The sequence below is a fragment of the Rhodnius prolixus genome, unplaced genomic scaffold (genome assembly GCF_049639745.1).
Source record: "Rhodnius prolixus isolate KJV_2025 unplaced genomic scaffold, Rpr scaffold_2, whole genome shotgun sequence".
Classification (NCBI taxonomy): Eukaryota; Metazoa; Arthropoda; class Insecta; order Hemiptera; family Reduviidae; genus Rhodnius; species Rhodnius prolixus.
In genome coordinates this window covers 47,774,252-47,801,989 of record NW_027411592.1, presented here as the reverse complement: position 1 = coordinate 47,801,989, position 27,738 = coordinate 47,774,252, and the positions used below count along the sequence as shown (strand labels likewise).

Genomic DNA, 27,738 nt, shown 5'->3' with positions numbered 1-27,738 from the left:
CCAACTGTTCTTAATAAAAACTGATTCGCAACTTCAGAAGACTAGTGGCATCTGAAGAGTAGTGGCAAAGTCTGAAGTGGATCATTATTTTAAAAAAATGCTTACTTAAATTTTACTCTAGATTTTTTGGGAAATCGTTCCTTTTCTTGCAACTATTACATTATTTTTATTAATGGTAGCACCTCCAAGGGCGTGAAGCATTAGCCCACTGTGACACTACCTATTCTTATCTTCCCAAAGCAGAAACTAAAGCAACGCCTTCCTGACGGTCTACATATCTTGAGATAACCCTGAGCCCTAAATCTCCCAAGCATTTAGGGCCTCTCCAAACTAAACCTACTGTTGCTTCGAATTGGGGCATCTCCCACTAGCATGTCTATTTCAACTACTCTTTGACCGCCCTCAAATAATAAGGAACATTATCGCAGTCACCTCTCCAGTAATGCTGAGAATACTGTTTGTTTAAATAACATTGTTTCTTGTAAATAAAACAGATTTTTTTAATAATTATCTAAACAAATTGTTTTGTAAAAATTTCAAGTTCAAATTTTTTGACGGATTCTATTATTTACTTGATAATTAATAGCCATTGCCTCTAGAAATTTTCATTATAGACCATCGCCATCAAAATGCATTATATTAATTAATGAAAGGTTCCAATATATGACTTCAATTCAGCAGTCTTGTTATAACTCTACAAATCATCACTAATAAATACCTAACAGGCTAAGTGACTGCAATTCCCTGATTGTCTATCGATCTGTTATCTTCAACTCTCCTTTCTTAAATAGTGTACTCTAAAAAATAAAATTGATAATTAAAAACAAATCGTAATTTTCACAATAATAAGACATCAAAAAAATTATTATGTTTGAAAAAATAAAGTGTTTAAACAAAAAAGAAGTTACCCATTGGTGAATCGTTCATTTACGTCAATAATTTTGTTTCTTCTTCAAAATTTGATAAAATTTAAATCATTTTGCTTTTTAATTGAAGAGCTCCCGGAGATTGTATTAAAAATGTATGATTGCAGTTATTTTGAAACTTTGTTAACATGAATAAATGTACTTGATAATTCCATTCAACAGATGGTATTGAGTATTCCTGTACTTTGTTCTTTAATAGTTTTCTCTTGCTAAAATTAGAATATGTGACGGGACACCCAAGCATGTTTCTAAAAGAGGTTTACTGTGATGACTCCTTGTAGAAATAGAAGAACGTCATATTTTTTTAACAAGGTTCAGGGTTTTACCACCAGACTATCCTGAAACACCACGATATCTTAAGTGCCAAAGAAAAGATAGGAAAAGGAGGTTTCACAGGCCCAACACTTTTCAGTCACTGTCTAAATGCTGGATGTATTCAACAGAAGCACTCTACTTGAACCGTATGAAGACTCGTGATCAGTTACCGGCGGGACCATTCAGTTGTATACTATTAGCTTTGGTCAGCAGAAGCTAGGAAGATAGATTTATATGTTGCATGCTGACCCTTTTTAGCTTCCTATTCAGCCCAACAGCTCCCAAAAATGTACAGAAAAACTTTGGTTTTTTGCTCAAAGCAAAAGCAATGTAATGTCTGGAAATAGGGTTGCATACTTCAAGAAAACTAATAAATAAATAAATCTTCTTTTTACTTATCTATTTACCCTACACAAACATTATTCTAATAAGTAAAGTAAAGTAATCGCATATTTTTTCAGGCGGGGCTTAACGTCCAACTACCAATTAGATGTCGTGGACGGAGGCGACTAGCAAACTTACTTTACTGTAAATTTCTTTTATAAACCATTAAATAAAATCCAAGGCCTAAGACCGGGAATCGAATCTAGTACCACAATACATATTAGCTTCGCAGGTCTCGCCTCTGACCGCTCGGCTACCCTGGCGCCTAACATTATTCTAATATGGGTGTCAGCTATGTTTTTTTTATAAAAGTGTGTCAAAATTAACTCTGGAGGGTAGGTGGGAGACATAAAATCAAAATCTTTATTTAATCTTCAGAAACATTGAGAATGATGCAGGGTTAATTGAAATTACATTGTTCTCCTCAAACAGATAATTTACGGAATAGTTAATTCGGACAAAGTTTTTGGATACATTATTAACCGGAAAGCAAGTTTAATAATGTAATCTTTTGTTTAAATTTGTTGAACGCAGAATATTATGATTAATTGGTTTACCGTTCTATAAAGAAATTAAATTTCTATTTTGCCAACAATTCGTTGGAGTTACTTGTCTTTTTCTGGGCTTCACAATAGCAGAAAGTAAAATAAATTTGCAATAAAAATTAAGGAATGATGAGATGAAATATATAGATAAATAAAAAATAAATGCGCTTACCATAAAAAAAATCTGATTTATTAATTACGCAAAAAAAAAAACTTTGAAGAACACTTAAAACGTGAGCAGAAAAAGAAGTTTAAATTCTTTACCTCCCATTTTTGATAGCCAAAGAAGCAATTTAAATCAATGTTCGTTCTATATTGTTCTCTCGACTCGCTCTAATCCTTTCATATGTCTCTCACCTCTAGTCATTCCTGACAATCCACCACGGTGACTGAATCACCAGACTTAAGGCCTGAAGATCATCATCACCATCGACCGTTTATCATCATCCTGCTACCTTTAGATTGTTTCACTTCTAAGCTCCTCATTTATACCTTAACTTATATTTATTTATTGTACGTATTTAATAAAAAACTGTAAACTACTAAATATTTTTTTTTTTTTTAATTAATGTTCATCACAGTATTTACAGTATTCCATATCCAGATTTTCCTCTAGGATTCCACTACTTTTACTTTTTAGAATTTTTTGAGAAGTTTGTGTTTTAGTTACATTAAGATGTTTTTAATTCTTCTTTTGTTGATTACAGCGAACTTTTCGTTTGTCCGAAAGCGGATGGATTTTGCAAGCTGCCCTCTTTGCATGTCCTGCAATGCTCGTCTAACTAATTACTCTTTAATAAAGTGATATCAGGAAGAAACGAGTGGCCCAATCATCCTTTACTAAACTTCCATTTCTCCCTTCATTTCAATATCATTTACAACTTACAGAGTTACTGTCTTATTCAAATCCATTGTTAGCATAATCACTGTTAAAAGAAAACTTTTAACGATTTCTTTAATTCTCCTATTCTGTAACTTGTAAGGTGAAGTATTTAATTATAAATGTACACATATTAAATATTCAAAGCTTGGTCTATAACATCTGTGTTTAAAATGATGATTTTTTTAATGTCAATGTCTCTTGCTTTCACATGCCAAGTGACTCTCATCTGAAGGCCAAGACCCGTTTTTTATTAAGCCTCAGGGAAGAACGTTGAGACCGCCCACAGATAGAGCTGATTGGTGATTTCAGGATTATACTCCGCCCTTTTTACCATCTCTATACGATAATTTTAATATAGTTCCTATGTTTAAAATAAAATAAACATTTGTATTGAATCAAATATTGCAAAGCAACATATAATTTAATGAGGGTATGGCAATACAAGAATAATAGAAGAGTTAATAATTTGAAACTGAGCATCTGCTCATAAATCATAAGAGTTTTTGGTCAGCATTACTACTTCAACTGGAAGACTTTCTAATGGATGAGGAAAGCTGATACATATGCAAGTAGCATTTCTTGCCTACATATTCGAAAGTGGATTTTGTAAAGTACGTGTATGTCCACTTTTATGCAAGGCTGCTGCGATGGTCGAGTCACTTGAGGGGAAGGATGTGACAGCTAGGAGTGTTATTTGGTAAACCAGGGAGTTAAAGAAGCACAGTGGGCCCAAATAAAGAGCCATCGTACGTACGTTTGATTTTAAGAAAAAATTTTAATCTGAAATACCTGCTACCTTTATTTGGTCCGATGTAGAGGACTTGAGCGATCATCGCTGAAGACGATTCAGAACTGGACAATTTTTCGCCATCGAACCTAATGGTAAACCTAACAGCTTTGTAGGTCTCACCTCTAAACGTGGCGCCTCTCTAAAAAGTGTAGCTATCCCATTAAACTTGGATGGGTGTGCTTCTCCTAAGAAGGAAGTGCCCTGCAACAAAACAATAATTTGCTTTTTCAGTTTTCTTCTCATTTAGAAAATGTCAAGAGCGGGAATCAACCTTTTAAATTGGAGTCCCTCAATACTCCTCCAGTAAAGGATAAGTTTTCTTATCAGCCATCTTTCAATGGCTTCATTGGCAGATACCGCAGACTGGTGATGGTAGGAACCTATTCCGATTTGTTGCCCTCTTCTTAGCCTTAAATGCTTTGTCTTAACTCTCAACAAAAGAAATGATATTCCGCTTTATTTATTGCAACTAAATTCACAGATTCGCCGAAATTTTCTATTTTGAAAGTTGTGCAAAGAAAGCAATTCGACAGATCAGTTGACAATTACTTATACGTATCATAATAATAATAATAATAAACTTACAGAAACGCCACTTCAGTGAATGGCCTAGAACTTCAAACTTCACGCTAATAAATGTTCTTTTTTTAAAAAAAAATTAATTATTATTCAAGTAAATTACTCTAATGAAGCTGACAAGTTAGGGAAGAAAAAATTTTTAGCTTCTTTTAATTTTAATCCATCAAATAAGTAAACCATTATGTTTCTAAATTTTATCTTTTTCCACAACAGATATTTACAAAGTCTTAAAGAATTTGATTGCAAAAGTAACTGACAAGTAAAAAAGTTTAATTGCTGAAGTTAAATTAGTTTCACTGACAAGCATGTTACAAACTTCTTTAGAGGCAGTGGTAAAATTGAGAAGAAATTTGAAACAATACTCCTTAAGGATTTATTTGAGTGGTATTTAAAGTCAGAATTAACAGTTCACTTCTATTTAAAAAAAATAAATACAAAAGTGACTACCAGCATCTATACGATTGTACGTGTCGATTTTTTGTTTTCACATGTAATGAATGTTTCGTTTCCCCTTTACTTGAAAAAGAGAGTTTTACAGAATTGCCTCTCTCACTGTGTGGTGAATGAGAGAAAATGCGTGCTTATATGAGATGTTTTCTCTGTATACCAAATTTTGGTCCAATTGCCTCATAATATTTATTGCCGAATGACAATGAAATTGTCCGTCAACATGCGCTAACGTTGATTTTTTCATTAGATACCCTTTCACCATCGACCAGGTAATCACCTAATCATTCAAAAATAGCGCGAACATTAGCGGCTTTATAAGATAGACTTACTTCCCTCCAATCCCTACACCAAACGCTCGAGTCAGTCCCAACAGACCTTAAGGCGAATTTCAGGATAGGCGTTTTTCAATGAAGAATCCTAGGTACTTAACACATTCTGTTGTGGTTTAGGTAAATCGGTGGAAGAATAATTCTTACCCTTCCTTATTTCAAATCTCCATTTCTTTAGGCAAGGCTCAAGAAATTCTATATGGGATTGAAATTAGCGATAGGCAAAGACCGGGTCTTTGTGAGGGGTGAGGATTGCCGAGTCATCGGCACACGTATAAGTATGAGGATTGGTAGGCATATCAGAGGGTTATTCTGCAAAGAACAGGCCCAAGATCACTTCTGCACGAATTGAGGATATAGAAGAGTAGGTATTACCACCTACGACACTAAAAAAGCGTGCAGACAGATAATATTGGAGAATTATAAATATGTAGTAGATAGGATGCTCTTGAGTTTAGCAATGAATCCCTAGTGTCAGGCCTGAGCAACATCGAGAAAAACTCCCGGGCAATACTGTTCATTCTCAAGAGAGGTTGAGACTACATCCTCAACTTTGCTCCCAAAAAAAGATAAGTAACTATTAAAATAAAAATAAAGAAAAAGGTTCTTAAACTGCTATTTTAACTATGTAAAAAAAAATATATATATATATATATTACATATTATAATACATACGTGATACTTTGTGTTTTATAAATAACTTATTTAGGAAGTTAGGGAACTTTGAAGCTTCTACGCAGTTTGCTATCAATTACGGTATAATCTGTTTTGATGGTAAAGTAAACGAGTTGTGCAGTGTTTGATCATTGAAACACGGCGTAAACTCTTATTGAGTTAGCTAATCTCCCTCTCTCTAACGTTCTCCGTTGTGTATGCACGAAGAGTCCAGAGTACAATTTACTTCAGAGCGCGTTTATATCAAATTCTCAAGATAGTATCAAGTTCATTTTGAAAATGGAAATTGTTTCTAAATGAGATAAGTCAATTTACACTTTTTTTTTGTTCAATGGCTAGTTTCTAATATTATAAACTTTTAGGCAAGTAGAGAGTAGATTTTTTTTACCATTAAAGAAGCAGTGCCTGGGTGAAAGACAAGAATAGAAATTTGAATGATTTATCGTACTAGTACATAGAATAAAAAAAAACTGCTAGCTGCATTAAAGAGATGTATTATTTCAAATGATTTGTCATTGTAACAGTGAAGGTTTTCTTACAATTAGTTAAGGAAATTGTTAAACTTGTTTTCAAATACAAATATATCTTATTATTCTTCAAGAACGACTTCTTCTTATAACCTCTTTACGATGGTTTTATCAGTCGTGGCACGTATGTCTTTTTATTTCTGACCGATTTCGGAGTTTCATTTATCATCAGATATTGATTATTCAGTTTGGTGCAGAGAATAAGGAAACTGAGTTACAACACCAAACTGTTTATAAAAACATGCTACGATAAATAAAATTGACAATATCATCAAGCACTGCAGGCCTAAACAGATTATATTTTACCCCTTGCAATGGAAGTATTAATAGAAGTTGCGATTATTTTCGTCCAGAGGACGCGATGTTTTGGTCAAAATCGGGTTACCAAACTTATTTTATTGCCACTTTATTTGAGTTTTTTTTTTGTAATTTTGCTTACGAGTTTCTTTAAACTTCGTCTTCTCATTGTAAATGTACTGATCAATACTTTTTTTTTGGAGCAATCTCCCAGGCAAATTAATTTTAAGATAGGTAATGGTGGGGTGATTCAATTTTCCATTGAAGTGTCTTTTCAGTGTCTTACAATTTCATTACCTGTAAGGTTGGAGAAATTCATTGTATAAATAATACCCCAAATTTGACGTAGATCGGGCAGTCAGAAGTTCCTTTTAAAATAAATTTGAAAATGGTTCCAATGATTTTTAACTTCTAACTTTTTGCACCAAAGAATACTTTTTGATATTACTTTTTCTTAAAACATTTTTACAGATAACTTTAATAAAAAGAAATTTTTAAAGGAGAGAGAAATTAAGCTTTCAGGTGAAATGAAGTGATGTTTTAGTAAATATATTCTACTGTTCTAATGTATGAATATTTATAAATGAAATGTATGACCAAAATTACAGATGGAAGAATTTCAGTCCATCGATTTGTAATTATTCTGAAATTTTCAGTAATTTTTTTGGCAGATGACCTTACTGCATAATTTGTTACAGGACAGAATTCTTGTTTGACTTAACTTTCACTGTGCTTGAATATTCATTTTAGAAATAGAACTGGCAATTCTTAGAAGCAGGAGTGTTTGATCATCTTAAATTTCCTGTTCATGCCCCAAAAAACTTGTGAACCAATGCCAAAAATATGTCACAATGTTCGACAAGATACCAAATTAAAACTCAAATTAGTGAAAGAATAAATATTGATTCCATGAAAAATTAAATTATGTTATAAACCAAGGGAAAATATATATAATTAAAAGAACATATAAATGGTTTGTGGTATGTAGCAAAGTTTAAGAAAACATCAAGCCACTGTATTTAATTAATTTTTAATCAAAGTTCTTAAAACTGAATAATTTAGAAAAGACGGCATGAAGGAGAGATTTTGGAAATTATCTTTTAAAGAAGAGAATGTTTCTATAGAAGTACTGTTTTCGACAGGAGAGGGTAAGTAATCTGGTCTGTCATTAACACGAATTTAAAACCTTTTGGCAGATTTGATGTAGATATTAGGAGAGGAAGAAAGTTATTTGGTTCTCCTTTTGCCTATCATTTGGTCAAAGTTAACTTCTGCACTAACTTAAGTTTGAAGCAAAGTTCATATTCTGTTAAAATTCCTGTCATCGACAAACACTCCAATCCTGTAATTAATTTATCTAATGCTGTATCGATTTTACTATATTTCAAGTAACCAAAAAGTTGTCCCTTTCTGATTAAATTTTGTTGATCATGGTTTCATTTGTCAAGCATGGATTGAATCACTGTAGTTCCACTTTCTCTTACATAAAACCAAGTACAAAAATTGAGTCAAAATTCTGTATTTAATTGTACAGTGGTCATATTAGTGGTACAGTCTCTGAGAACTAAGAAAATATTGTTTTCAAATATCTTTATTCTAATAGATAATACTAAACATGATAAAACGATAAATAAATGTAATATTAATTATAATTCATGAGTTTATTATGTACAAACGTTCTCAAAAAATAAAAATAAATAAAATAAAAATAACAAGCAGCTCCAGCTTGTGGGTTTTTTCGTAAATTTTAAATACATATATCTGATCCTTTCTTTTCTCCTGGCCATTAAAAAACCAACCCATTACTGATTATAGTATACATTATAAAAACCTCATAAAACCATTCAGGCTCCAGTTACTCTTAATATCACCTTTAAATTAAAACAAGTAATGCAAGGAATATACTAGCCGAGAGAGAAGCAATATAGCTATTTTTCTCGAAGGAGGAGATTAAACTTAGATTCGGTAAAGCTAATGAAATGAATGAATAAAACTAGTGATGAGGACGTTTATCTTGATCAACAGATTCTATGGAAATTCTGCATTAACCACCGGATTGAAAGGTGGAAACAGTCTATAAACTTGCTAAGCTGTAATAATCACCTACTCTGTGGAGTTGATATACCCAAAATCTTAGTTTTGTTCAGAGAGTTAATCCTCGCTAGAATCGACAATGATTGCTTACTAAATGGTGATCCTGTGTCGGTTCATGACAGCCGTAAGCTGCCGTGAAAAACTAAAAGTTTTTCTGTACAAGGGCGCCCTGCTGTAAAGACTATTAAATGGCATCGCCTAAAGCCCTATGAGCTCCCTACTAACGTCGAACATTGCCAAAAAAAATCTTTCTAGTCTTTACGCTAAAACCTTCTACGTAGGATTCCAATTCAGTTTAATATAAAGGTTAATCTCCTAGTAGTTCATCTCCTCACATCTCTTAACCTCCTTCCCTTAATAGGAATAAATTATTATATTTTTATTTACGACGGTAACTAATATAAATGAGCTCTTACACTAGATTGATAGTTACACTTCTGCATCGCTCCTCAACCCGATTCAAAGCTTCCATTAACTCGCTCAATGTGTTAAGATGATTGAGTTCTGCTCTATAGACTGAGCCTTATGATAGGTAGTACCCCAATCGAATTTCCCTCCAGAGTTGCTCACCCTCAACAAGACAAATGAGGCGATAAACTGCCAGCTTCACAATTGATGATACGATAATTTTCTTCACACTCAAAACTGAAATAAAGAAAAAAAAAATCCGAAGTAAATTGAACAACCAGCGTTCTTTGACTGGTTAAATTCACTCACCTTTCCAGTCTCAGTCAATCTATTAGCAATATATATATTTATGTGTATGCTAGTTCTAAAGAAGCGAATCCTGCCCAAGATGTCTAGGATCAGTATAATACGTTTTTCCAGGTTTGGGTATAGTCACAATCCTCGAATACCTACACTGATGTAGTATGTAGCCTACGTATGTATAGGCTTTCTCGAACCCAGTACTACAATACATATTAGCTTTACAATCTCCACCGCAATACTACCTTTATTACATAGTACGGAAAAACTGATAATTTCATTATCAACTCAAAAGCAAAAATAGAAAATAGCTCGCTTGTCCTTGGATAGTAGACGGTTTCTGTCCACTATCCGACAACGTAAATGAAATCCTTGTCAGCTCTAGCTTTAAAAGCACCAATTTCTTTTTCTGGCCCATCAAATTTTATAAACCATACTATAATGAACTCTTCTTTTGGAAACAATCTAAAATGCTTAGTAATCTGGTTTGTTAGATGGTCTTGAAAATTATTTTTTCTTCATCTGCTAAACGGTTTGGAGCGGGAGCGCAACTAATCAGTGGTTGCAAAAGATGTGATTCGCAGGTAAGATAGGCGAGCAGAGTTGAATCCATATGGAGGTTATACTCTACAGTGTCATAAAAGTACAAACTCCATGTGGCCCTGCCCATCCTCCTCATGCGAGGCACAATTCCTGTCACTAATTCGACACATCCTTAGCGAACCGTTTCGGAAATAGAATAAGACGAGTAACACACTTTTTGCTTTTTTCCTTAATTGATCGATTGCCGAATGCCGAGTGAGTATCTATCCCTAGGGGATAGACCCTATCATAGCAGTTGCGGACTCTCTGCCTGTTTTGTGCACTACGGTTTTTCGACACTCGATCGCTCTGTTTTTCCCGAATTGTTTTCTTCTTGCCAACAAATTCCGTTGGGCACTTATCTTTTAAGAATTATGTCTATTAAAGAATCACTTTTCCAATCAGCAGTAAAACTATAACTAATTTCTTAGCCGATTTGAGGATGTTGTTAATGCATACGATCAGCTATTACAAATGATCCTTCTGATCTTAAAAGCGGAGTTTATACAGAAAAAACAGAAATGGTATTGGAGAACGTATCCCTTTTCTAACCAGATCGTCGATGAGATAACTAAACCTTCAACGATCTGCTAAAACAACTTCTCGTAAATTGGATTAAGTATTTCATTTTTAATTATTACTTTTATTTTTATTTCCAATAAAAAAAAAGCAAAACTTGTATCACCCCAAAACATGTAATATTCTAGCATACCAATCACTTAAACTGAATATCAACTACCAGGAATTCGGGCAATAGACCTCAACAGTAAATAATAAATTAACTACAATGTTTGTATTCAAAAACAAAATGTATTTTATATATATTATATATATGACTGTTATAACAATTATGAACACAACTTTATGCAAATAATATAATTACTATTAGCGCAAAGAAGTTATTACAATTTACATAGTGGTAAATGTGATATTTACAAATTTATAATCACAACACTTAAAAATAATATACATTATATACACCATAATATTCCATGTTATTTACTAATTTTTTTCTTTTTCTTTTAATGACAATTACAATTTATTTATTAAAATATGGTCCCTGCACTACATTCCACTTTATAAAAAACCAATTGCACTTGTGTAAAGACAGGGGGAGGAAGCAGTGTTTATTTATAGTTCTTTACAATAATCGTTAAGTGTAAATAGAAAATTTCTGATGGAGACAATGAAAAGGGATAATTGCTAAGTGATTTTTTGTGTTTAAAGGTTTTTTTTATTTTTTAATATTAAATTAACAAACAATTGATTACGATTTTTTTTGTTTTTAATTGAAACCTGGTTGGGTGAAAAAGTCTTTCTTCCTTGATACGGCATGATATGCAAATAAAAACCCTGATACGTAGATTAATTATTAAAGGAAATATGCGAGTTTATTCCCAAAATACAATCCGGGAGGCAAATATTTATTCAAAATTCCAAGCTCTTATTATTTTTTGTATAAGTTAATAATTGCAGGTAAAATTCTCAAAGCCAGCCATCAAATTTGAGATGCCGAAACTTGAAACAATTACTTTTCTTCTTTGAAGTAAATCATATATATTTATTTACATAGATACATCAGTTCAAAAATATCTGTTTACTCAATTTAAACTGTTAACTGTTTTACGCCAACATTTACATTTATTCCTAGTTTTTTTTGTTTTTGTTTTTTTACACCTATGTAGCGAATACAAGTATTTAGCTATCACTGGCATTTTTTTTCTTTTGCTATTCACACAAAATTAGGAAAAAACCGAGAATGTTTTTATTTATGATTAATAATATTTTAAGGCATCTCTTACATTATTTAGCATTGTAATATTTTCAACAATTATTTATTTTTAATATTGATGTCAATATTATAAAATTATACAATGATCTATTTTTAAAAACTGCAAGTTCTAACTTTTTATTTATATTACAGATAATAAAAACATACAATAACATTAACTGCAAAAGGTAACAACTCATACTTATTAACATAACCGAATTAGTAACGATCCCCCCTCTATTTTTAAGAACTACAAGTTAATATCGTTTATTTTTTTCCTTCATTTATTTAATTAAGTTATTCGCGAAGTATGAATAAAATCAATATAGAATCGCTGCTTGTATAAATTCAAATATTTGATTCTTCTAAACTTGTAATTCCAAAAACATTTAGCAATAAAGAAAGATACACATTGAGTTGAACTTGCAACAAATTTTAAAAATCACATTTAAAAATTTCCAAAAAATAAAAATAAAGTGAAATTAAAATCGAACTAATCACTAATTTTATCATCCGTAGTGTTCAACTGTACTAATAAAACAAACGAGGTAGCCCTAAATATTAAAACCAATAAAATAAAACTGGTTTTTACTCTGAGAATGAAATTGGAAAATAATATTACTGATTAATAATTATTAAATGGAGCTATCAAATTAAAAACTTAATATTTTATAGAGAAAATTAACGGAAGGAAAAAAGGACTTAGAATAGCGTTTAAATGAGGAACAAATAAACCAATTTAGAAAGAATTATCTATGTTCATTAAAAAAAATCAAATTAACAATTTTTAGGTGCTAATTTAATTAAATAACATATTAACAACAAAAATTTATATTATTATTATTATTATAGGTAACCAGTATACCTTTCTTCCACACATTTTTTTTTTTTTTTAATACATATTTATTTACAATATGTTAAAAACAAAATTTCTACTTAGACATTACTAATTACTACTACTTTTAGTTACTTTAATTTTTTTGCAATATAATTTTAATTATTAAAACCTCAGCATAGAATCAGTCAATTTTAAATTTATAGCCTTTATAGCAAACCTGTGGTAGAAATGCTATGTAGAAATTTACTTTTGCAATTTATAATTATAAAATTTACTTTAAAAAAAAAAATTACATTTTTTGTTGTCAAGTATAAAATGTAAGAAATACCTAAAATATTTGTAATATTATTCAGACATACATACATACGTACATACATACATCATATACATATATATATGTACTTAAATATATACAATTTATTCATATAGTTCGAAATGCTGCGCATAAAACCTTTCAAGAACCGCCTATTTATCTAAACATTAAATACATACTAAGTGTATCACAAATTAAATTATAATGGAGTCTGATGGAGGTCCACTGATAATTCCAAGAATTTGGAAAATCCTTGATTCTTTATACCCCATTGAACCAACAAAAAACGGAGATTAAAAAAAAAAAAATAGAAATTACCCTGGGCGGCTTCGTTAGTGAATTACCAGCTCCCATCCACAAAAAGCTTATTAATTTATATATTTAAACATACATTCCCAACCAGGGAGAATCTGTGGTGGAGCGACAGTCAAAATATCAAACACTGCTTTCTTAGGAGAAAATCAGAAATGAAGGACATTCCATTTCATGAACATTGGAGTGAAACTATTTTAAGAAATAATGAATCACTTAGCATGTGAAGATGAGAGAAAAATAAGAAGCTAAGAAGAGGGCATCACTTGAAGTATGACCTATAAAGCAGTTGACTTCTACACGTCTCCCTTTCTTGCTCCATCAACATTAGTAGATCTCTCATACATACCCTCTTCACTCTTGGCCGCAATACCATCTGTAATACACGTACATTTATAGCTTTAATTTACATCTATCGATATATCAAAACGATAAAAGTAATATAATTTAAAATTAATAAAAGAAAGAATAAGCAGTTCCATTGTAGAGAAAATTATTATAATTTCACTCTAGCTGAAGTTATTTTTGCCTGCTAGGATTTAGCAACGGGAGTAGTAATCGTACAATGCAACTCAGGGTAAAACAAGAGGAATGAACTATCTTTTATCTCAGGATAAATGGTAAAATTATCTAAGTGATCATGTATGTAAAAAACAATTACTTAAAAGTCGAGTAAAGATTGTAATGAAATGTATTATAGTGATATTTAGAATAGAGATGAACCGGTGGACTCTTTTTTTGGCTACAAACCATATGAAACAGAAAAAGGAATACATTTTCCTAATCCACAATTAACCATTTCTGAATTATTTTGTACTTGGCTACATTTCTCTCTAAAACTCACATTTTGGTTTTTCCCTTAATTTGAAAATGAATTTGACGTTTTAGAAAAAAAAAAAAAAAATATTTATTAACTCGGAAGAGTTGCATGTAAGTGTAAATTGTAGCGGTTACAACGAGAGATTGCGAATTTTAAATAGAAAAGATTAAAATTCTAATCTAGACAAAATGTTCCACTTCGTTTTCAGTAAAACTAGCAGTTACATTCCTAAAGCTACACAATATTATTTAAATTTATTTATTTGTTTAATACTATCTAATGGGTATTAACGCCTCTTAGTATACAATTTTAAGGAAACTAACTTATTGGAAAACAAGATTACGAGGATGTATTTTTGATCCACTGAGTAAGATGTATATAACTTGCATTTTTAACATGGAAGTAAAAAAAACTCTTAATTAGAAACTCTGAAGTAGCTTTTAAAACAAGAAGACAAGATAAACAGTAAATTTAATCAAATTATTAACACTTTTAGTAGATAATCACAAAATGAATCACAATGAAAAATAGTATTCTTGTTATTAGAAGTCTTAAGCCCATTCTCTTTAAGTAAACAATTATACATACATTTGTACTCGTTGATGAAGACGGTCCAACTCCCGAAATTGAAGAATTCGAATTTTCATCCAATTTAGGCTTTTTTCTAGGTCCAATTGCTAAAAGTGCAGTAAGATTGGCTTCTCGCTGTCTTAATTCTTCCATTTCTGCTCTTTGCATCTAATCACAAGATTCAAAATTAATAAATGCTCCTATTAATTATACTTTTATTAAAGAGAATTTTTATATTGAAAAAGTAATGCTCTTTCTCACCTCTTTCGCTTTGGCTTTCAACTTTGCTTGTTCAGGATCTTCAGGTTTTGATCTAGATTTTGCTGCTCTTAACAGAAGTTCTCTTTCTTGTTCTTCATGCCTTTTTCTTTCTGCCTTATCGATTTCCTCTAAACATTTCAATTGTGATCTCACATCTTGCGTGATCTCGTACCTAGGGTCTGCCTAAAAAATACTTTATTAATTAGCAATTGATAATTGCAATGAATTTCGCAATATTAATGAATTTGTTAATTAGGGACGTTCTTGGCGCTAATGAGCTATTCGACGCTCCTTAATAATTTGTATTTCAATAAAAATTGATATGTGGTTTTTCACTTTATCATGAAAACCTTTTTTCAAAATTAAATAATTAAAAAGAATCGGAAAATGAGGAATGAATTATTTCTGGATATAAAGATATTTGCTTTTTTTCTTTAAACTTAAGTAATAATTATAAATAATAGAAAAAAAGGTAATTGTCGGCTTTAGTTACCTTATTTAGATCTATCCTGTGTTCAGCAATTACAGCTAGTTTTTCTACAAAGGTTTTCAGTCTTTCTTGAGTAGCGTGAGAAACCAGCGCAGCTACATCAAGAGCAGGTTCTTCTAACCCATATTTATTGGCTAAAAAATGCCCCAACTCTTTTATTTGAAATCCAAAAAAATATTAATAAATCTTTTAAACTTACACCAAATAACTGTAGAAGCAGTAGCTAACAAGCAATAATAGAGTATCTTGAAAAAACTTAATCTGATGGTTGGACGTTAAGCACGTTATAGACCATATTGTTATGGACTTGTAGAATATTCTATATACAATAAATTCACTAAAGAATATCTTTGTGGTGAGCCATATACTCTGAGGATAAGAAAGAGGACTAAGAAAATCTGAAAAATCATGAACATCATAATCTACCTATTTGTGCAATTTTATTCACGAGCGGTACCGAATGGAGAAAAATTTCATCTTTGCAAGAGCGTATTTGTGTCCCAACAAACTCTGTAGAACCAAGAATTCTTTGACTTTCTTCTGCTAAATTCACTCCACCCATTGCAGCTACATCGTTTATGTCATCATCACCCCTGAAAAAAGTAATAAAAATTTTGCATTTTAATAGTTAACATGGTTTTATTGAATTAACAATAAGTGCATAGCGAACTCCTAACTAAGAAGCTAACCTTCACATAATGTTTATTTTCGCTAGTGAAATTAAAAAAATACTTACATGTAGCCAGAGGAAGAAAACGATTTCTTTTCCCTTTCTTTGGAAGGAGGTGTTCGCACAAGAATGGACGGCTTGGCCGCAGTAGGAGGTGGAAATTGATGTGTAGTGGATAGCACTGGTCTCGTCGTGAATTGGGTTTTCGCTAGAGTTTGTCCAGGTCTTAGCGTGATAGTAGATCCTCCAGAAGTTCTTACGATCTGAGTAGTCGCGGGGCGAACTTGTGGGGTTCTAATTGGTGCTAAAGTAGTGGGTTTATTTACTCCTCCAACCTGTGCAGTTGCAATCTTCATAGGCTACAAAAGACGATTCTTTAAAGATATCTGCTCACTTCCTCTCAATAAATTTATGAATTATGAATATTTAAAACCTTAAATAAGACAACGGAACCAAAATCGAGCGCTTATTTAAAACCAATTATTTGGAATCATTAAATAAAAACCAAACATACCCATTACGTGGTTCAATTTATCCCAAATCTTGCCAGCGTATCTGTCAGCAATTACGAGTGAAGAATTTTTAATTTTGACCCATAACAAAATTACAATAATTCTACTTGACTATCGTCAAATTTCAAAATTGTAATTCCTTTCTGCAATTTGCCTCCCTTTGTCTGAATCAAAATATTTTATACCAACTGATTCGTTTTATTTATTAATTATATTCATAATTAAATGATAATTATTACGTTAATAAAATCTTGGTGTTATAAAATCAGTTACAACACTGATTATGATTCAAATTGATATCGTAAAGATATCTGTTCCTATAATTTTATGTATATATAAATTGTCCATTATTACTGCTCAATAACTTAATTTTAAAAAATCGTAGATTGACCTTTTTAGATTTCGTTGTAGCCATAAGAAATAGCTTCTTTACTTAGAATGCTAAAAATATATTATGTAAATAATATTACATTAAAAATGTTCAATGACAGTTCGTATCAGCGAAGTGAAAAATACTTTGGGGTTCCTTTTTTTGGTAATGGCCAAAGAAAGACATTTGAAAATCTTTATTAATTTGCTCAACGTTTCGGAGCCAACACCAATAAGTGCCTTTTATCAGAAACTTCTGAGACTGTTTTTACAACAGAATTAAGTAGTTCCACTGTGCAATAGTGAACTAAGAATCAAATAAAAATTTCATAGGCTAGTTAACAGATTTGTACAAGATAAAAATCAATACAGAATTGGGTGAAGTAAAAATAACAACTATCATTTAATATAACTATTTCCCAAAAGTCTTAATTTATTTTTATTTATCTTCATAAGTTTGTCAACCACTAGTGTTTTTAATTTTTTGTAGCTTTAGTCTACAACAAGCTGTACTTAATTAATTTCATTTGACTTAACATTTACAGAAAATCCAGAACATTTTTCAGATTAAGGGCTTGAATTTGAAAAGATATGTAAAAATTTAATTTTAATTTATTTTCAAACAGCCGTTGATAATTTTTTTTTCTTTCCATTTCAGACCTTGCTGTATATAAATGACTTTCTAATATGTAACATTGTTTTTTGTTTATCTTTACCTTCTTTACAATAAAAAGCAAGAACTTTCATAATTAGATAAAAAGTCAAATCTTGGTGTTATAAATTTTAATCAGTTACAACACTGATTATGATACAAATAATTAACTGATATCGTGAAGATATCTGTTTCTATAAACTGGTGTTGTATCAATTCAAATCTATCAGTCGTTTGTTTGACCAGTTCGTTTTACAAGCTCAATAAATATACAGGACCACTTACAGTTGTCATTATTCGCTGTATCTGCTGTCCAGGTCTGACCTGAGGCTGCGCTATCACTCTCATTTGAGAAGTAGCCATTTGTAGTGATCCTCTTATCTAGATAAAAGTAGAAAGAATAAAAAAAATAAGTAAAAGTTTATGAGTTCAATCTTACATTTTCATCAAAAAGCAGATAAGGCATACCTGTGTAGTCTGAGGAGGAGTTGCTGCTGGAAAGACCACAGAAGCCGAAGGAGGCCTTATGCCTTCTATTACTAGCTCATTATTCACCATTGATTGTCTCAGCAATGGTAAGCTTTTCTGTAAAAAAAAATTAGACAATTAAATTAAGTTTCCGAAGGTGAAGCTACATACTTAGTTATTTATTAATAAAAAAAGAATAGTTTTAAAAAATTATATATTATTGTTTTTAGTGTAAACAATTTGTGAGACCCTCCACTTTCCACTGCCAGTGGACCTAGCCTACGATACCAGCAGGCGAAGTAACTGTAGTCCTCAATTTTTCTCACACGATAAATAGCACCATTACGACTCTCACGATAAGCGACTTAAGCCATTTAACGGCCTCATGTACCTTTATAAAGATAAACTAAACACTAAATCTTTTGAAAAGAATAAATGTTTTTCTTCCAACATAAAATAATCATGAATTCTACAAGTGCACGGTTAAAACAGAAAACTTCTCATTTCTTTTTTAATCCAATAAGTGTCCTTGACAAACAAGTCATTTTGTATCTCACAATGACTTGCAATTCATTATTCAGCAATGGTATGTCTTAATGTTACCAACTCATTCACTGATCAGAAAATTAGAATTATTGATGTAACTGGGAATACACAGAGTGTTATGAGCACTTTGGTGGCAAAAACAATCACTTCAACTGACTTAGTTCCTAGAGAAGGAAACGTAATCCTACGTCTTATTGTAGTCTTTGATGAAAGTTCTTGAAAATGTCTCTCATGGACGGCTAAAAATTACAAAAGACAACATAGTTTGTAATGTGATGTCTTATTTGGACAATAAGTCGTAAAGATTATCCTTTCTTGCAGCCCTTGGAGAATGAAGTAAAAGTCTTTAATTTTTAGACACTCTTTTCTAACTAGTGGTGAAGGGGACTGAGGAGATTGCGAGTTACCAAGATAGCAAAGAGCGAGTCTACCCAATAGACAGACTGATGAAATAGTGTCCAACACTAAACATAAAAGCGATACAAAAATAAAATGAAATAATAATTCACTGGCTTTTACTTTAACCACGTTACTCAATGTAAATTCTAACCCACGCAAAATCAATTCTTCACTAATTTCCAACTTAAAACTCTAAAAATCTTGTTTACTAATTGAGAACCACGAATGAGTGTAAACCTATTCAAAAAAAATTCTCTTAATGAAGTTCGCACATTGCCTACTCAATGCTAGGGCGACAAGTTACCTGCCCAAAAATATTCTATGAAAGATTGCGTACCACTTGCAAAAAACTCGTGAAAAATAATTTTTTTGTGTTGACGCAGAATCGTACAATTAATTCATCATTGTTGTACCTAAATAATAAAATTACCACTATTATTACATTAACTAGATCCAATTACAACTAAATTTATAAAGATATATTTAACTTCACCTTAAGAAAACCTATTAAACATGGCTGAGGAGATGCATTCAATAATCGTTCCAATCGATCACAGAACTGTTCAGGTTCAACCTTCATGTCAACTAATTCTTGGATAAGAGAGCGTACATTTCTTTCTACAGTTTTTGGTTCTCTTGATGATAGTTCCAGCAGATTTGCCAAGAATTTGCGGCATTTTTCTTTTGTCTGATCGACTGCACCTCTTTGTGTAACTACTGCTGCGTTCTATTAAAAATAAATAAATTGTTTTCTTTAATCTCCGTTCTATTGCAGAAATTCAATGATTTCAATTATTCTAAATTAGAAGACTAGACTGTATTCCTGTTACAAGAAATTCTTTACAAGAATTCTATCAAAATTTCAAAACCTTCATTTCATTTTGTTACCATTAGAGGTTTCGAACTTTTGGAGTTCATTACTAATCTAACTGTATAGCTCTTGACATTTGCATATATTCACTATAAAAGAGAAATTTAGGTTTGTGAGTTTACAGTTTGAATAAATTTTTCAGCAATTTTAATTTATATCACGTGTCACAAATTTGTAGAATGATAATGAATTTTAAAAATTTAAAATATTTTATATTAGGATAAGTTAAAAAACAAAGAAACACAAAAAAAAAATTTAACGAACAAACTTTGTAACTGAACTTTTTTGCTATGTCGCACAGAGCTATCTATTGACAATGCTATGACGAATAGCAAGGGCCCAACCTTCCTTTTTTTAAAAGAACGGTGCACTAAACAATTTACTTTACTTACGCTTACTTGGACAGCCGTAGTAGTACCCTGGGTAGCCTGTGCTGGAGAAACCTGAGTGTGCACCTGAGTGCTACCTTGAGTAGTTGCAGCAGTCTGAAATTCAGGGTTCCAGATATTACAAACATTTGTTAATTGATTATTTCAATAACACTAATTATTCTTAATGGATGAGGTTATGTGCTTCAAAATAAAAATGTGTAAAGCTATTCTTTTCAAGAAAAATCACGAATGAAACAAATCAACTATTAAAAAGAAAAACATAATATTTTTACCTGTAAAAATAAAAAGAAAGAAAAGTAACTTTCATAATTGTTAATTTTTATGGCTAGCTGTAAACTGATAAGTTTCAGCCAGTATTCAAACTTTTAATTCTAAAATAAATCTTGGAAGTTCTAGCGACAATTTGAAGGCTCTTGTAGCAAAAAAATAAAAATAAAGTGCAAGTACATTATAGCAAATAGAGAAGTGAAATGTATAATTACAATCCGATTTAGTTTAGCGCACATAACTAAATTACATATGTTAAACAATAGATGTTCTAAATATTTTATTAAAATTCTTTGCCTGCTTTACAAATCTGTAATTCCATATGCACCTTATTCAGAAAATTTCTCAAGTGAGAAGTGAGAGTAATAACAGTCTTTATTGATAACTGAATATTCAGACAAAATAAAGAAGAAATTTTGCTGTTGCAAAAGTTTTCTACTTATGCCCTGTAAAAAATAATAATAATAAAACGCATTGGAAGAAAAAAAATACCGTACTTATTGATATTGATCAACTTAAATTTCCTAGCTTACAGAAAACATACACAACCACCGCTTATCATACAAATCTCTAAAACTAAAATATTTAATATTTTCAATAAAACATTCATTTTATATTATTTTCAGGGAAATATACTAATTAAGATCTAAAGTTTTCACAAAAAAACTTTATGGCTCACTCTTTGGCGGCTCTTTAATGTCGATTGGATACCACAAACTATAACCTGTAACAGCATACTAGCTTTGTTCAGTAACTTTTTACGCAAACATACACAAAACTTGCTGAAAAAAAAAGTTATTCATCCTAATATTTGAATTGTCAGAATTAAATATAAGTAAAACGCTTTAATCTTTTTCAAATAACATTTGAGAGAAATGTATAACTTTTAAATTAAAAAATGTTTACCTACTAAATTCACAAAATCTTTTTACACTACTCAATGCTTCCGAAGTCTTTTGAACAACCTAGCACACACAGTTGCACCACAATACCCTTTAAACGTTAATTTGGTAATCATGTAACTTGTCGCTGAGTTATCAATGAGATAAGCAAAGAGCGCGGCAAAGTTCTTAGATGTGCAAAATAATTAGAATTTAGAAATGTTACATTTCCAACATGTAGGAACATTGCTTTAAAGATGCCTTTTTACCCCAGGTGTATATAAAACAAAACAGAAACGCTTAAAACTAGTTTCTATTAATTAAAGCGAAATGTCAATTTACGAAATTAATATGATTTATTTAAAATCTTTTATTGGTTTCAAAAGTCATAAAATAAAATCTTTCAACATAATTTATACTTTGCGTTTATGCGATACGTTCCACAATTTGTTTAATTTTCAACCAGGCGAAAAATAAACTAGTTTAACTAAATAAACTTCCAATCCTTAAATAAAATGATTGCAATAAAAAAAATTAAGTTAAAGGTACGTAACTAGAATAAAATTTGCTTCCAATAGTTGTGCTTAAACAATTAATGTCACTCTGATAAGACAGATTACAGACCACAAGGATAAACATGATTAAATTAGATTAATTGCAGTTACTTCATTAATTGAATTTTCATATTATAATGATACTAATAAAACAACTGCGCAAAAAATTTTGAAGGTGATAAATACTTTGGCACTACAACAAACATAAGGTTCACTCACTGCTATAGTCTGAACTCGGAATGTGTTGATGTTGTTTCCAGCAATGGTTTGACTTTGCTGAGCACTAGGAGCAGCCACTCGAAGAAGTTGATACTGTCCATTTTCTGTTTTTAAGAGAAGATGTCCCTGAGTACCAGGACCAAGCCCTTGAAAAGCTTGCAATGTAATTTGCTGAAAACAACAATTACATATATTCAACGAATTCAAATAAACAGAATAAATTAAAAAGTACTTATAGTAACAAAAAAGAACTAGATCCAATTCCGAAAAAATTATAATACATTGATGTAAATTTTAAACGAACTACATTAAAAACAAAAAAATAACACCTACCCCAGACTGTACCGGTCTCCCTCCGACCATCTGTGGTGTACCTATCATAACTCTTTGTGGCAATGTCTTTCCTCCACCCTGACCTGGAGTAGCTGCCCTCAAAGCATTCACGTTCAAAATCTGTACATTTGTAGGCACTATTTGTGGAGTTCCACCAACAATAGTTTGTTGAGTCCCTACTGCTTGAGTGAGTGGTTTCGTTAATGTAACAACACCAGGTACTCCGGTACTCGTAGCAACACCTATGCTATTAGTATTCCCTGTCAATGTCATTGTGGCTATCGGGGAAGCACTTTGACTAGAATTTACTCCTGACTTAATAACTAAAGCAGTTCCAGTGGGCTTTGGTTGTTCCATGCCACTTTGCCCACTCACTTTATTCACACATGACCCAGCTTGTGAAAAGCTTTGGGCGCTTGTCTGTAACACTGCATTTGAGGTTAGTCCAATATTTCCATTAGGTAAGGTTACATTTTGATTGGTATAACAAACCCTGTTATTTACACTTATCCCAGATTGGTTATTAGAAGGATACACTAACTTGACACCATCTTGAGATTTATTTACATCGGGTACAGACTGCACAATTCCTATACTGTTACCAACTTGATTTATATACTGTCCACTTGGAGCACCAGCTTGAAGAGATGCCACCACCCTTGTATTAACTGCATTATGGTGTTCTGAAGTGGCGGATTTGCTTGGTTCTGCGTTCAGTAGAATATTCATTGATTCTGCACCACCATTCGACACACCATGTTTCATTGTAGAACCCCTGGCCCCATTAGAAATAGTTGAGTTTACGTGATTTTGCTGCACTGAAATTGTATGGCCTTGCTGACTTGGTACAGCTGGGCTAGAAGTCACTAACTGCGTCTCTAATGAACCAACTATAGCATTCACGGCTGATTCATCCACGTCTGTACTAAGAGCTTCCTCCAGAAACTTAGCTGACGCCATTTTCTGCCGAAATCCAACTGTAAACTGATCTGCGCATGCGCCTTTCTCAAAGTGTACCCACAGTGCATTGCCCTTGAAATTTAGAAACCTTATGATTGCATTGACAAAAAAATCATTTTCTTTTTCAAATTAAAAGAAAAGATTAAAATTCTCTATCATTCATTGTTATTATTTCAAATGAAGAATAATACATTATTTAAGATATTGCATGTTCTTACACTATTGTGAAATATTGCAAGGCTTGTAGACATGAAACCATGATCATTGTTTTCTTCTCTCGCAATTTTTAGAATTAATAAATCAACTGGTCAATAAAAATGATGAAAGAACTTTTATCAGTGTTTTTTAACAATCTGTTTAAAAAACTAAACATGTTTTTTTTCTAAAATTGAATATCGAATTAACTATTCTTCAAAATCGATATTTCAGGAGTAAAATGTTAGCTTATATAAATTGAATGCCATTTCTGTCTATCACATAACGAAGCTTTTCACAGTCTCGTTAATTTAAACCTTAAGTGAAGAAAGAAAATTTCATAGACCTCGTTTTTTCAACTTCACAGGCACACTTTAAATTGTATTAACTAATAATATAATACATAATAGCTTTGTTACTAAATTTTAAAGTAGATTGTGAAACTTCGAAACCAATATCTAAAAACTGAGTCACCCTCAACAAAACGAATCATGAGTTTTAAAGATTTTATGATGAACCTACATTATGTAACAAGAACTTTTTTAGTAAGAATCATTCTGATAAATACAACCAATATATTTATTTCATAAGAAATAGATAAATGAATATTATTAGCGGACCAACCTTGTCAATAATTTAAAAGAAAAAAGTTTGGTCGGCAACCTAGGACATGAAATATGATTTTAGGCATAGAACAACCGTACCTTTAAATCGGTTTTGAGTCTTTGAAAGTTGCTACCAAAACAATAAAAAATCGACCTCTTCGAAGATTCTCTTAAAATATCGAAAAACTCGATGTGTGGGAATCAGTTTTATTAAGAGTGAAAGTATGAATTATTGTCCTTATATCTTCCTGGTAATATTTATACTTTAAATTATATTCTTAAACAGGATTTATTCTAGTTCTTTGTTTCCTGAACTATGGAGAAATTTAAGATTGATTGGAAATGTGTGTGGGTGGGTATTCCGTTAAAGCAGACCTCCCACTCCTTTGTACGCTTTAATTCTCTTTTTCAATTTTATTCAGTTGAAAACTAGCCGCTTCAGGCCCAATACGTTACCAGTATAAACACTCTTATGTGGAAATAAGGAAACTTACATTACAATATTGCTCTTTCAAAATGTGTGTTACTTATGTAACAAGTGATAAGGCAAAGTGAACGTTAATGGATAACGTCGACGATTTGTGTACATTTACTCCATCTCCTTCTCCTGAAGGCAATTCAGGAGATGACTTATCAGACTCAGCAACAAATCTGTCTTCCATATCAATAAATGCAGAAAACTACATAACCGTCAAAGAAGTAATTTTTTTATTTAATGTACGTTACTAGTAATTTCTGTTACTATATTGTTATATTTTTTAAGGGTTGCCAATCAGCCTTTACAGTAGAAGAGTTGACGCTAGCGGTTTCGAAATGTGAGAAACTGGTAATGCAAAGTGAAGAATGTTCAGAAGAAAGGAAATGGTTGGTTAGAAGATTGATTGAACTTAGGCACCGTTTAGAACAGGCAAAGGAGAATGAAACCATCAAGCCACCTGTAGATATTGAAGAATCCCAAGTTATTATGGGGCATCATTTCAAAATAGAATATCAGCCAACTTCTACCAACACTAAATATTGTGATACTTGCTGCGGTACAATATGGAATGTAGTACAGTCGTACTACCTGTGTACTGGTATGTTTGATTTTAACATAATTATTCAAAAGTTCTGATAATAATTGAAGAAATTTAATTTCAGATTGCCAATACAAGTGCCATGCAAAATGCATCGGTGCTCTTTTTCGAATATGCGTACATCTTTTCTTGTCAGAAAATCCACAATATGAATCTAGAATTTGCCCTGAAGTTGGACTTGATGAACAGAATTATCGTTGCTTCGAATGTCGCACCCCTATTACTTTTAGTAGGTGTTTAAACTCTTATGAGTATGTTTATAGACTATATTTACAATTGTCACAATAATGAAATCTTTTTGCAGGCTTTTCTAAAGGTTACTACTTTGGCAACCCTTTCACGTCAGGTTAATGCATGTTTTTATTTTTGAGAAAATCTTAATATAGTAAATTTGATTTATTTGAGATGCAAGGTTGTTTTCAGGCTTTTCAAGAGGTTATAATTTTGGTAACCCTTTTTCATCAGGTTATGGATTTACAATTTTACGAATACATGATAAGTAAATTATAGAAAAGACAAACAGAAGTTAATTTTTCTTTAAGGAGGTACGCGATTGGTCGAAGCAAGGAAATGCGACTATAATGGTAGATTTTATTGTCCATCATGCCATTGGAATACTCTTTCCGTTATTCCCGCAAGAGTAGCTCACAATTGGGACTTTGAGCAACAGCCTGTATCACAAGCAGCTTACCAATTAATCAGAATTTCAAAATCAAGGCCAATGATTGTACTGAGTAATCATTTGTATGCATTAGTGGAGGAGCTTGCTGCTGTAAAGGTGAAATTTGATTACACTGAACTGTTAATAACTTTTTTAAACTTGTGACTAATTGGATAAAAACTTGTAGAAATTGAGGCAAGAACTGGAGCACATGAAGCAGTACATTGCAACTTGTCGTTATGCACTTGAAAGTGGTCTGCTTATGAGAGAACTTGAATGGAGAAGACATTTAGTGCACAGTACCGAAGTTTTCAGTTTAAACGATCTTATAGATATTAATAATGGGCAGTTATTATCTAAGATTGAATCGGTACATTCAGTACTCAGAGATCACATTACCAAAGAATGCACCGTAAGCTGGAACCACCTTATAACTTTTACTTTTTTAAAAAAAATAAACCTTTTCGCTTTCTGTTACTGCTGTGTTGATAAGTACGATCTTGTTCAACTCTCAAAACTGAGTTGTTTTGGAACTAGAAATCTCTTTCGTTTGAGGTAGAAAAAAGTGTTTATCAGCGATCGTATATTGGTTTTAAAGTATCCAAAAGAAGAATAAGTAGAAACTCAAACTTGTTAATTTGTTATTTTAAACGCATTTGACATTTTTAAGTAAAATAACTGCATTACTCATTCCATTTTAGTTACGTCTGTTAAAAAACAAAAAATTGTAACTTGCAAAATTCTAGAAAAGCAGTAGGAGAAAGTATTGCGAGATTTGAGTTAAATAAAACGTCCCAATATTTCTTTTCTAAATATTTATGAAATTACTTTTTAGGTTTGCAGAGGAAGGGGATTCATTTGTGAATTTTGTGAAGATAAAGATATCATTTTTCCGTTCGATACGAATATATATGTATGCTCTAAGTGTGATTACGTTTTACATAAACACTGTTGGACCAAACAGCAGTATTGTCCGAAATGTGTTAGGAAAGAGCAAAAAACTGAGCGAATTTAATAAAATTCTATTGTCTTTTTTACTAATGTAATTTTTAATTTAAATAACTTAAGACCCGTTGATTTTATCCTTCGGAGAAGCGGCTTTTTTATACTTTTGACTGGTTACATTCTCATCCATAATCAGAGGTTGATTTCATTTTTGTGTAGAGAATTTTACTTTTTCTTGTTACCATCACACACTTGCTTAAAGTAGTGGTGGGAGGGTGTCTACCCAAAAATAAATAATCAACCTCAGGTAATTTGTACGAATCTGCTACTGTTGACAAACATAAAAAACATTTGGACAGCGGTGGATAAAGTCTGCGATACTGTGCAGCATTCGGACCCTGCCACTATTAAAAACCTTAGTCCTTAAATCTTGATGTAATAAAAAAAAGTCTAATTACTTATGGTGGGGATGAAAAAAAGTGCAATAATTATTTGTAATGTGTAGATTTAATAAAAATATAATTTTATTGCGAGGTTTAATTTTCACAATTACATTAAGATAATTATATTATCAAAAAGCATAACAAATTTTGACAGAAATTATTTATGAAAAAAGTGACCTTTTTTTTTTTATTGATTGAAAATCACAGATTAATATCTGCTAAAAATAAGTTTCTTTTATTTCTCTACTTTGAAATAAGTAT

General features: G+C 31.6%; 2 protein-coding genes and 1 long non-coding RNA gene across 7 annotated transcripts in view; 1 reads left to right on the top strand and 2 right to left on the bottom strand.

The window, feature by feature from the left end:
* Nucleotides 1-6,161, bottom strand: part of LOC141449811 (uncharacterized) — a 47,676-nt gene extending 41,515 nt beyond the window's left edge. The window contains exons 1-3 of one of the 3 annotated variants that reach the window (XR_012455711.1): nucleotides 5,877-6,161; nucleotides 3,850-4,044; nucleotides 1,297-3,414 (exon numbers count right to left, since the gene is read on the bottom strand). This is a non-coding gene — a long non-coding RNA (uncharacterized lncRNA). Of the gene's footprint in view, nucleotides 1-1,296; nucleotides 3,415-3,849; nucleotides 4,045-5,876 lie in introns of those variants that run through there. The other 2 variants (XR_012455710.1, XR_012455709.1) reach the window with 2 other exon arrangements.
* Nucleotides 6,162-10,923: 4,762 nt separating this feature from the next.
* Nucleotides 10,924-23,818, bottom strand: LOC141449790 (transcription initiation factor TFIID subunit 4-like). Of its 2 annotated transcripts, none has more exons than XM_074119566.1 (13): nucleotides 23,771-23,818; nucleotides 22,593-23,624; nucleotides 22,260-22,430; nucleotides 20,339-20,431; nucleotides 19,569-19,802; nucleotides 18,131-18,247; nucleotides 17,948-18,043; nucleotides 16,196-16,488; nucleotides 15,886-16,052; nucleotides 15,463-15,593; nucleotides 14,970-15,152; nucleotides 14,727-14,876; nucleotides 10,924-13,694 (listed from the first exon to the last, which is right to left on the bottom strand). In XM_074119566.1, the coding sequence occupies exons 1-13, from the start codon at nucleotides 23,801-23,803 to the stop codon at nucleotides 13,581-13,583; spliced, it is 2,814 nt and encodes a 937-aa protein (XP_073975667.1). In that variant the 5' UTR covers nucleotides 23,804-23,818; the 3' UTR covers nucleotides 10,924-13,580. The 2 variants fall into 2 exon arrangements, with proteins under 2 accessions (XP_073975667.1, XP_073975669.1); XM_074119568.1 differs by having other exon boundaries at nucleotides 20,345-20,431.
* Nucleotides 23,819-24,579: 761 nt separating this feature from the next.
* On the top strand, nucleotides 24,580-27,561 carry DEF8 (differentially expressed in FDCP 8 homolog). 2 transcript variants are annotated; one of them, XM_074119601.1, is made up of 8 exons: nucleotides 24,582-25,051; nucleotides 25,116-25,428; nucleotides 25,493-25,657; nucleotides 25,733-25,774; nucleotides 25,852-25,893; nucleotides 25,971-26,206; nucleotides 26,277-26,501; nucleotides 26,925-27,561. In XM_074119601.1, the coding sequence occupies exons 1-8, from the start codon at nucleotides 24,914-24,916 to the stop codon at nucleotides 27,102-27,104; spliced, it is 1,341 nt and encodes a 446-aa protein (XP_073975702.1). In that variant the 5' UTR covers nucleotides 24,582-24,913; the 3' UTR covers nucleotides 27,105-27,561. The 2 variants fall into 2 exon arrangements, with proteins under 2 accessions (XP_073975703.1, XP_073975702.1); XM_074119602.1 differs by lacking the exon at nucleotides 25,852-25,893 and having other exon boundaries at nucleotides 24,580-25,051.
* The last annotated feature ends 177 nt before the right edge of the window (nucleotides 27,562-27,738 follow it).

Excerpts from the sequence above, each read along its gene's own strand:
- LOC141449790 (XM_074119566.1), bottom strand. The coding sequence starts at position 23,803 with ATGTCTACAAGCCTTGCAATATTTCACAATAGT. Across the intron at positions 22,431-22,592 it reads GGAGACCGGTACAGTCTGGG|CAAATTACATTGCAAGCTTT; the intron begins GTAGGTGTTATT and ends TGTTGTTTTCAG. Across the intron at positions 18,248-19,568 it reads GTTTAATAGGTTTTCTTAAG|AAAAGCTTACCATTGCTGAG; the intron begins GTGAAGTTAAAT and ends TTTTTTTTACAG.
- DEF8 (XM_074119601.1), top strand. The coding sequence starts at position 24,914 with ATGGATAACGTCGACGATTTGTGTACATTTACTCCATCTCCTTCTCCT. Across the intron at positions 25,658-25,732 it reads TCGCACCCCTATTACTTTTA|GCTTTTCTAAAGGTTACTAC; the intron begins GTAGGTGTTTAA and ends ATCTTTTTGCAG. Across the intron at positions 25,894-25,970 it reads TGGTAACCCTTTTTCATCAG|GAGGTACGCGATTGGTCGAA; the intron begins GTTATGGATTTA and ends TTTTTCTTTAAG.